At 42.5% G+C, this 10,986-nt stretch overlaps 1 protein-coding gene across 15 annotated transcripts in view; it reads left to right on the forward strand.

The window, feature by feature from the left end:
- Positions 1-10,339, forward strand: part of IHO1 (interactor of HORMAD1 1) — a 51,962-nt gene extending 41,623 nt beyond the window's left edge. For all 15 annotated transcript variants that reach the window (XM_081902590.1, XM_081902593.1, XM_081902597.1 and 12 more), the window contains 2 exons: positions 5,842-5,948; positions 8,758-10,339. In XM_081902590.1, coding sequence (XP_081758716.1) covers positions 5,842-5,948; positions 8,758-9,759 — 1,109 coding nt within the window. In that variant the 3' untranslated portion in view covers positions 9,760-10,339. The remainder of the gene's footprint in view (positions 1-5,841; positions 5,949-8,757) is intronic.
- Positions 10,340-10,986: the final 647 nt, after the last annotated feature.

The raw sequence follows: 10,986 nt of genomic DNA on the forward strand, positions 1-10,986 counted from the left end.
AAAGTAGTACGGTTGTGCAGCGATCTTTGAGAGTCTGATTGAAAGTAAGAGGCCAACGGTTAAGAACATCTGTGCATGCACTTACAAAGTAGTCAGCTTAGCAGTTAACACAGCGTAACAGCAATCAATGAGAGCTTCATTGAAAGTAAAGGGCTTCCTTCAAGAACTTTTGCATATATATGTACAAAGCAGCCAGGTCAGCCTGACTGCTAATTCTACATTTCTCATATTTGCATTCCAAGCAAAAGAAATTATTTTTGGGGTAAATGGCACTCTAAACAGCACACCTGAACATTACAAACTAGACAAATTCAAATCCATGCCTGAAATTACAGACTTCAGCAACATATCTGAATAATGTAGTACAGTATCTGAATGAGCACAAAGCAAAATAATTGTCACTGAAATTATTGTGTATGAATGGAGTCAGAGATTGGACATTATTTGTCTCTCGATTATCTACCCATCACAGTAATGGGGTGCTGTGGCAAACGACAACGATCGAAGGTGTCATTATCCTTGCTAATGTAGCATGTCTGAAAAATTGTTGTATGTACAAACTACATTAGCAAGAAAGGCTTCCTCCTTGATTGTGACTACTGCGGCTGATGTGAGGACTCGGAGTAACCCATTAAAATATTTAGAATTAACTAATGCAACATCTACATAATTGCAATGGGCAACAGGTCTGCAGACAGGAGCACATGGAGGTATTCCTCGGTGTAATTCATAAACACAGGAAACCTTTCTAGTAAGTAACAAAGGTAGATTCAACGAGCCTGAATGCTGCCTGCTGCTGGGCTATGGTGACTGGCAGTAGTTCTTCAGGCTTTCAGACAAGAGTTCCTTTCGTAGTTCTACATGCAGATGCCAGAGATTAAACCTGGGACCTTCCACAGGCAAAACATGATCTGTAGCCATTTCATTAAAGAGAAACACCAGCTTTGATATCTATATACTGGTGTCATGGTGCCCAAAGAACCATATTTCTGAATACAGTGGTACTTTGGGTTACATACGCTTCAGGTTACACTCCTTCAGGTTACAGACTCCGCCAACCCAGAAGCAGTTTCAGGTTAAGAACGGACCTCCGGAACAAATTAAGTACTTAACCCGAGGTACCACTGTATACCCCTTCATCGATCACTGCCTTACCATGGCGAAGGGGCTTGAATAACTCAGAGAAGCTATGAGCTATGCCATGCAGGGCCACCCAAGATGGATAGGTCATAGTGGAGAGTTCTGTTTCATTGACTATGTGGAGGCTTCATTGACTATGTGGAGGCTTCATTGACTATGTGGAGACTTCATTGACATAGTGGAGACTTCTGCTTCATTGACTATGCAAAAGCCTTTGACTGTGTCGACCACAGCAAACTATGGCAAGTTCTTAAAGAAATGGGAGTGCCTGATCACCTCATCTGTCTCCTGAGAAATCTCTATGTGGGACAAGAAGTACAGTTAGAACTGGATATGGAACAACTGATTAGTTCGAAATTGGGAAAGGAGTACGGCAAGGCTGTATATTGTCTCCCTGCTTATTTAATTTATATGCAGAATTCATCATGCGAAAGGCTGGGCTGGATGAATCCCAAGCCGGAATTAAGATTGTCGGAAGAAGTATCAACAACCTCAGATGTGCAGATGACACAACCTTGATGGCAGAAAGTGAGGAGGAATTAAAGAACCTTTTAATGAGGGTGAAAGAGGAGAGCACAAAATATGGTCTGAAGCTCAACATCAAAAAAACGAAGATCACGGCCACTGGGCTCATCACCTCCTGGCAAATAAAAGGGGAAGAAATGGAGGCAGTGAGAGATTTTACCTTGTTGGGCTTCATGATCACTGCAGATGGTGACAGCAGTCACGAAATCAAAAGACGCCTGCTTCTTGGGAGGAAAGCAATGGCAAACCTAGACAGCATCTTAAAAAGAAGAGACATCAACTTGCCAACAAAGGTCCATATAGTTAAAGCTATGGTTTTCCCAGTAGTGATGTATGTAAGTGAGAACTGGACCATAAAGAAGGCTGATCGCTGAAGAATTGATGCTTTTGAATTATGGTGCTGGAGGAGACTCTTGAGAGTCCCATGGACTGCAAGAAGATCAAACCTCTCCATTCTGAAGGAAATCAGCCCTGAGTGCTCACTGGAAGGACAGATCCTGAAGCTGAGGCTCCAGTACTTTGGCCACCTCATTAGAAGAGAGGACTCCCTGGAAAAGACCCTGATGTTGGGAAAGATGGAGGGCACAAGGAGAAGGGGACGACAGAGGACGAGATGGTTGGACAGTGTTCTCGAAGCTACCAGCATAAGTTTGACCAAACTGCAGGAGGCAGTGGAAGACAGGAGTGTCAACAACCACCACCACTGTATAGGCACCTGTTGGTCCTAAACTGGATGAACACCCTTGCTAAGTCAAACAGGATTGTAATTTCTTAGGTGCTGCACTGTGTTCACAGATTTTAAAAAGGGAACCCTTATACTGCTGGTGTCCGACTTCATAAGAACAAACAGCAGGTGGCTGGATGGGTTGCTGTCCATCAGTGAAACACCTGTGTGGAGATTTGATTAAACAGCTCTCCCGAACTATACAGTTCTAAAGATGACTTCCAGACTGCTGTGCCTTTTCTCAAGTCATCTGAAAGCCCCCTTTGAGAAACTGACACTGTCTCCACTGGATGGTGTCACCAGGAGAATTGCTGAGAATTACTGTAAAAGTTCAAGATTCCCATTAGGACTCTAACCCAAATAATACATGAGGCTCGGCATTCAAATCCAGTAATTTACGGAAATGGATGGGTTTTTGAGCAAATAAATTTAGAAGCCATGCCCAGGGCACCAAGACTTCACAGGGCTGCTTAAAACTAATAAGCCCAAAAGCGATTGTGTTGGCTATTAGTGGAGAAACTGTCACTTAGCAGTATTATTTTTTCTTTGAAAAGGAAAAGAAAGATAACCCATCATCTGCATTCTGCTTTCAGTCTATAGCCTTGTGCGGTAATGTATTAGCCATTAATAAGGATAACCGCCATAGAGGGAAAGAGCCTTTTTTATTTCAGGAAACCTGTCTTAGATGTAGCAGCCAGACTTTTAATGAGGCTTTTGCTTTTTGTCTAGTTTTTGAGCAAGGTTGACTGGGGTCAAGTAATATGCTTGGCTGTGACTGTGGCATCAGTGATGGATCTAAATGTGCTTCTGCTGTGAAAACAGCTATAGAACATTTGTAAAAAATAATAATAATGAGAAATGATGGTACTGTAATAACACAAAAGGAGTTTCTTATTTAATCGTATGTGTTGATACTGTACAAGAGTGATGACCTTTTGGAAAACGGTGATAAATTCGATTCAGTTGAGGAAATGATGAATTGTAAAATACCCTGAGATCCACTAGTTTGCCAGATGGATTATATGAAAGAAGCAGTGTGTAAACAGGAGATAATCTTGAATTTGATAAGCTGCAAGATTGACTTTACTGACTTCAGTGAAATATTGAAAAGCATCAACTTTCCTGACAAAATGTGAATGGTTAGGAAAAGTGTGGAATATATTAAAAATGTAAAATGGGTTTCATATATGAAAACAAAGGTCAGAATAGATGTACCACTTCCTGTCTCATTGGCATTGGTTATTAGCTATACACATCAGGAGGAATTCAATGTTCTACTAAGGTGATCGTTCTGTTAGAATCCCTTCTCTCCTTCTGAAGCCCATTTTGATGAGTCCCCCTCTCCAGTGTTAACCAGGGTGGCCAAAGCCACCCATATCCCCAAATTAGGCCTGAAACCACAACAAAAGTGGTCTACATAATGTTTCTTCATAGAACAAAAACAAGCACAGCAACACAAAATTCCAATAGTTGGGACAATCTTTTATTTCCAATGCTAAGTGTGTGTGTGTGTGACTGAAATAAATTGATAAATTGATTTCCTCATTTACTGCTCCATCACCTCTTCCTCTGTTGTCTGTCCTGTGTTGACTATCCTGTGTAGCTTTTTAGATTGTAGGCTTCTCTGGCAGGGAGTGTGGTGTAGCGGTTAAGAGCAGTGGACTCGTAATCTGGTGAACTGGGTTCGCCTCCCCGCTCCTCCACATGCAGCTGCTGGATGACCTTGGACCAGTCACACCTCTCTGACATCTCTCAGCCTTACTCACCTCACAGAGTGTTTGTTGTGGAGGAGAAAAGGGAAAGGAGAATGTTCAGATTCCTTAGGGTAGTGATAAAGCGGGATATCAAATCCAAACTCTTCTTCTTCTTCTTGCTATACGTAGAGTACATTGTTGTTGTTTAGTCGTTTAGTCGTGTCCAACTCTTCGTGACCCCATGGACCAGAGCATGCCAGGCACTCCTGTCTTCCACTGCCTCCCGCAGTTTGGTCAAACTCATGCTGGTAGCTTCGAGAACACTGTCCTACCATCTCGTCCTCTGTCGTCCCCTTCTCCTTGTGCCCTCCATCTTTCCCAACATCAGGGTCTTTTCCAGGGTGTCTTCTCTTCTCATGAGGTGGCCAAAGTATTGGAGCCTCAGCTTCACAATCTGTCCTTCCAGGGCTGATTTCCTTCAGAATGGATAGGTTTGATCTTCTTGCAGTCTATGGGACTCTCAAGAGTCTCCTCCAGCACCATAATTCAAAAGCATCAATTCTTTGGCGATCAGCCTTCTTTATGGTCCAGCTCTCACTTCCATACATCACTACTGGGAAAACCAAAGCTTTTACTATACAGACCTTTGTTAGAGTACATAGCACTATATAATTAGTCAATACTAAAAATTCTCAGGAATTTTTTTGCACTTTTTTTGGCACTTTTCCCATGCCTGAGTAAAAACGCAGAATACACAGAACCCAAAATATGTATACTGAGGCCTGTTAACTACGATCGAAATTACTGCAAATAGCATAGCCAATTTGAATTTATTAGCAGAGGCTCTTCATGGGCTTTCAGTGATAGCTAGACCTTGCATTGGCTGATGCATGTTCTATGTGTTATGTACCAAAAATCAAGCAAATAATAACCTTGATGATGTTGATGTTGATGATGATGATGATATTTGTATACCGCCCTTCATCTGCAGTTCGCAGCATAAAAATACAAGATAAAAACACAAAATACGTAATAAAAACAAAACAACCCATAACCCCACCTCCCCCTACTCTGACTTCTCTTGTAGCTAATTCCTTTGTGGATATATCATTGGCACTGTACACTTACTTCCTGCTTGCAGCAAATGGGGCTCTGGCTTTTGTGGGAGGGGTGGAATGTGGTATGTGGTGGACCAGATGGGCCTCAAAAGTTCTTTCCAGCTCTGTTATTCATAGTGTGGGGTTGTTGTTCTGATTAACAAGCATGCTCTATACAAACTGTACAAAAGTTTTGCCTTTTGAGTGCCGCTTTTTTTTAAAAAAGCAAGTGGCATTTCCAAGAACCTTCCACATATGTCTCATCTTAGTCATTGGTAGAACTGTGGCATGATGATGTGTATTGGGTTGGGATGTGCTGTGAAAATACCTTGAATTACTTGGAATTATATGGAAGAGATCGGGCTAGGGATCTGTGTGTATAAAAGAAGAAGCAAGTGGGCTTTATAAAATTTATAAAATGAATCTTCCTTCGTTGCACATGCCCACTTGGAAGCACCATTGTGTCAGTTTTAAATAACACTGGTGGTGGTGGTGGTGGTGGAGACATTTTCTAGTTCTCTTTGTGAAATGTTGCGCCCACTTCATAACCCACAGTATACAATTTCATTCCAAGCTCGCTGAGAAACACTGAGTGGCATTTTATCTTTGACAGAGTAAATGTGACAGGATAAATGTGGTTTGTATTGATTTCTGTGTCTAGTGCAAGAAACGTCTCAATCCTATTATGAATTGGTGCTGAATGCTCTGAGAGACAAAAATGAAATGGAACAAGCATTACTAGGAGTGGAGAAGAAAAGGCTGGAAAACGTAAGTGTGGAGATTGTTCTACTTTATTTAGCTGAACTCTGCCCCTACTTCTTCTTTTCTCTCTTCAGAAAATGCAGACTAATTATCGGATGGTGCCTTCAGAGACACATCTGTACATTTCCTGTAACGAAATAATAACCAGCTTTTTAGCTGTAGTGCATTGTTGTCTGGGACTGTAGTTTGCCACAAACAAGACTCCCAAATGCCAAAAAAACCCCAACACTCAAGTTCACAACCGGCAGAATAAATTGGTCCCTCCACCATTATTATATTTTTCAAAGTATCACTCGCCGTATTTTTCGCTCTATAAGACGCACCAGACCATAAAACACACCTAGTTTTTGGAGGAGGAAAACAAAACAAAACAAAAAAAATATTCTGAATCTCAGAAGCCAGAACAGCAAGAGGAATCTGGCTTCTGGGATAACCGCACGAAGCCTATCCTGGGTAGGGGGATGAAGGCTCCCCCAAGAGCTGCGCTCCCTTTAAAGAGCGCGCGGAGCAGCCCTTCTCCCTCCTTGGGGAAAAGCCCCCAAGAACCGCACACACACTCCACGGGGCTCTTTAAAGGGAGCGCTGAGGAGAGTCTCCTGCCTGCATTCGCTCTATAAGACACACACACATTTCCCCTTACTTTTTAGGAGGGGAAAAGTGCATCTTATAGAGCAAAAAATACAGTATGTGTAGTCTCTTTCAGGCAGTGGGGACTTTTCACAGGGGGCCTGCATATCCTTGCAACATGTTTTTTCTGGTGAAAATAGGGATGTCCTGTTTCGTACCCTCCAACATTTATCCTATGAAATCAGGGGAAAACAGGACATTTGTGGGATAAAATCAGAAACTGGGACAGCTTCTGTAAATCCGGGACTGTTCCTGGAAAACAGGGAGGGTCTGGAATTGACATCTTTTTCTTGTGATGATAATCAGTTTTATTAAGAAACGAGAAACTCATCACCTTCATTATCGTTTCCCCCTTAATAATAAAGATGCAAGTTCCCTTCTAAGCACATGTTTGCTGAGAAAACATAAGCTACCAGAGCAGTCCACTCACATCTATGTTAGGGCTCCTCAAGATGACCTATTTATTAAGTATTCATCCTGATTTGCTTGCACAAAGCTTACATGGAAGTTAGATTAAATTGGGTCTTTATTGCACATTTGTTCTGATTTGTTTGTGAGGAGGCTATATGACAATAGGCGTGTGTCCTGATTTGCTTTTGGAGTGGAACATCCTTCTATTAATCATGCATTTTCCCATACTTTGCAATGCTTTTCCCTGTCACTTTCCCAACTGCTAAAATCTTTTAAAAAGTGGATTTGTTGCACTAGTGTGACAGGGTGCTTTAATCTACTTTACTTGTGCAAATACTGAAACCCTGGAGGTACCTTTAGTTGTTTGTAGTGTAAAGGTAAAGGTAAAGGGACCCCTGACCATTAGGTCCAGTCGTGACTGACTCTGGGGTTGCGGCGCTCATCTCGCTTTATTGGCCGAGGAAGCCTGCGTACAGCTTCCAGGTCATGTGGCCAGTATGACTAAGCCGCTTCTGGCAAACCAGAGCAGCGCACAGAAACGCCGTTTACCTTCCCGCCGGAGTGGTACCTATTTATCTAATTGCACTTTGACGTGCTTTCGAACTGCTAGGTTGGCAGGAGCAGGGACAGAGCAACAGGAGCTCACCCCGTCGTGGGGATTTGAACCGCCGACCTTCTGATCGGCAAGTCCTAGGCTCTGGTTTAACCCACAGTGCCACCCGCGTCCCTCCCACAGTGCCACCCGCATGGCCAAAAATAATTAGCTGCATTTGGTAAGATTGCCCCCATGTAATTCTTAACTGTTGCAGGTGAGTGGGTGCTTTCAAGCCTCTGAGGGGAGTTGCTCTGTATGAAAAAGAGGTATCAGGCACATCCAGAGCAGTGCTGCTATACTCTTGCGATCACCCTCTTGCCTTTGGTTTGCAGAATAAATTATCTTGCCCTGGAATGCCAATGCAACACCTCTGAAGTCAGCCTAACAAGGGACACGGGTTAATAAGGGTCTCAAGGATGGAATTAATCAACCAGGGTCACAAAGAGCTGTCTCTGTTTAAGATGTCAGCTTTCAAAACTGTACTATGCAGGAATCAAATATATTAAAAATGTAGCTTTCAGAACCTGAACTCCTACAAAAATAAGGGAACTTATTCAGTCTAAAAAGAGAAGTTAGGAATGTCATAAAATTAATAAAATTAGGTGAATAATTTGGGAACACTGTTTCATGAATGATCAGAGAAAAAGCCATGACAGGAATAGAATTAATCTAAAAGAAACCAACAAAGAATAGGGATGCTGGGGGGGGGGGGGGAGAGAATGATTTTGACTAATATCTACTTCCTTCTAATAACTGAAATTTCTATCCCAATTTCTACTCCAATAGGTAAAATATGCATGTGAAATGTCATTCAGGTCAATAAATTATTGGCTGAGTAAATTATCAGCACTTGTCCACATTCATGAAAGTGAGAGGTATCATGATGGCTATGTTCTGCCTCCATACTTGGAAGTAATAATGCTTCTGAAAAGCTGTTGCTGGGAACCACAGAGAGGAAGGTTTTCTTGTTCCTGGGTCCTGCTTGTGGGCTTTCCACAGGGATCTGGTTGGCCACTGTGAGAACAGGATGCTGGGCTAATTAGAACATTGATTGATCTATGCTCACTTCACTATTTCTTCGTTTTGTTTTGGTTTGGTTTTTTTTAGAATTGAAAGCATTTCTGTTCTAGATTGTGAATTCATACCCTCTAATGATTCTACTCCCCTCATCACTTTCCACAGAAAGATACAGAGATCTCAGATCTGAAATCCAGCCTGCAGTCGCTGACGGAGAGTTTGGAGCAACTCACAGCCCAGCAGAAAGAGCAACACTTGAAGCTCTGTGAGCGGTTAGAACACCTGCAACTCCCTAGTCTCCTGGCTGATTTGCAAACATTCATTTCTGCACCCAGAGTACCAATTCATATAAAGGACAGTGTTTCCCAGACTTCCCCAGACATGATGTCCAGACAGGTACCTAACAATTCCCACTCAAGTGATGCTCCTCCAGGCAGCCTGGTCATTTCTACTGCCACAGCCTCACAGGGCAAAGAAAATGCTGACATTCAGCGGAGCAGCCATTCTGGGGCTGGGAGCCGTGATGCTAGCCGTCCTCATTGCACCTGCCGCTCCAGTGCAGACACCACTGCAGGCAGCCGCGAGGAATGCTTGCTATATACTCAAGGACCAAGTCTATCCACACCACTGAGGAAAGTGATCAAGAAAGGCAGTCGGGCAAAGGGACTTAACACTCCAAAGCAGCCACAGTTGAACTGGACTCACAACGACAGTGCAGACAGCCACAAAAATGAGAACCTGGCCAAAGAGAGCATGATACAAATTAAAGGTGGAGGAAGCAGGATGAAAAGAGAACCCCCAAAATATAGCGAGAGGAAAATACTTTATTCCTCCAGGAAAGGAGGAAATCGTTCAAAGGTTACTACTAATGCCAGACAAGGGTTTCCTAAGTCCATGAAGTCTCCACACCTTCTGCTCCAATTCCATGAAAATTCACAGAATATACCAAATATGCCAGTAACGTCCGGAGTTAAAAAGAAAGTGGATCTTTCTTGTTCAAAAAACAATAGTTTCTGGGCAGGCTCCTCTCCAGAAAGCTCTTTTTCTGAAAACCAAGTGAGATGGCTCAATCTCTCTGATGATTACTCATCTGCTTGTGGTAAACCAGCCCAGCAGAAGACTAGAACATATTGCCCGTTATTTTTTGACAGTGATTTTTCTGATTAAGAGTGTTCTGTAAAAGATGCTTCTTGTATGTAATCATCTTAGTAATAGGTTGTTATGAAAAGAATTTGTGCATCACAAGCAGTAATATGCTCCTTTCTGCAAAACTCCCAAAATGCATCACTATAACCTTGAGCAAAATTATCTATACCTGGCTTCCTTTAAAAAAAATATGTATTGGGCCTATTAAGATGTTCCTTAACCAGATAGAAAACCTGGGGTAAGTCTCAGACTTCCTCATCCTTTACAATCTGATCTTAGGCTGTACCATAGTCTAATAAAAGCAGGAACTCCGTTGAACCTGCCTCCCCCCGCAGAATCCATTCCCAGAAAGAATAACTGATCTCTGCAGTGGCATTTGGGAGATACGCTATGTTCAAACAAAATACAGCATAGATCTGCCTTCATTTTCTTCCCATGTCAAGGAGATGGGAGGAGATTGTACGTGTTCCCCAGACACTTAAAGGGTTGAGACATCTCAACAGGCCCTTTGATATCCTTCTTCTCCCCCAAAAGCGTGTCATCTAAAAACAGAACAAAAGTCTGTTATGTGTGTTGTGTCCAATAAAGCAGTTATTGTTTACTTCGGGCAGTGCTGGTACAGTAGGTTTGGGCAGGGGAACAGAGTAAAAGATGTAATTGCTTTTATTTCTGATGTGACTGTTTGAAAGGTGTTAGTTAAGTGTGCATAATAAAAGTCCAATAGATAGTTATTGGTGCGGTACCAATAAAGTTGGAAACATTCTTGTAATTGAATGTTTCCGTAACACACATCCCACAGACGTGTGGGAAAGCAACGCCATGTGGCTTGTTGGTGTATGTGTGATAAAGAGTCCTTTATGGAGTGGTATTTGCTGGAGAAAGCATGCCTGAGTGTGTTGAGATGGAGAACACTTTCTTTTCCATATTGCTCTCCCCCTCCTGGTATGATGATTCCAGCAGCTTCTCGCTCCCTGCAAATTGAGGCCCGTTTTGAACTTAGGTATTACACCAGTCCAGCACTCTTCCGTGGGGAGAGGCATCTTTCTTGATGGAACCCAGAAGGAGGAAAAACCGAACAAGCAGGCAATTTCAAAAAGGGAAATACTGTACCATGTATTAACAAAAAAATGTTCCCCAAAACATTCGCCTTACTTTGCAGGGTTGCTAGTTGCAAGCCAATCCTGCACATAAACATTTACTTAGATCAGAGGCAAAAGCATTTCGTGGTCGCCTAGATGGGACAGATCC

Source organism: Podarcis melisellensis (genome assembly GCF_964234715.1).
Source record: "Podarcis melisellensis genome assembly, chromosome: 2".
In the NCBI taxonomy this organism is placed as follows: domain Eukaryota; kingdom Metazoa; phylum Chordata; class Lepidosauria; order Squamata; family Lacertidae; genus Podarcis; species Podarcis melisellensis.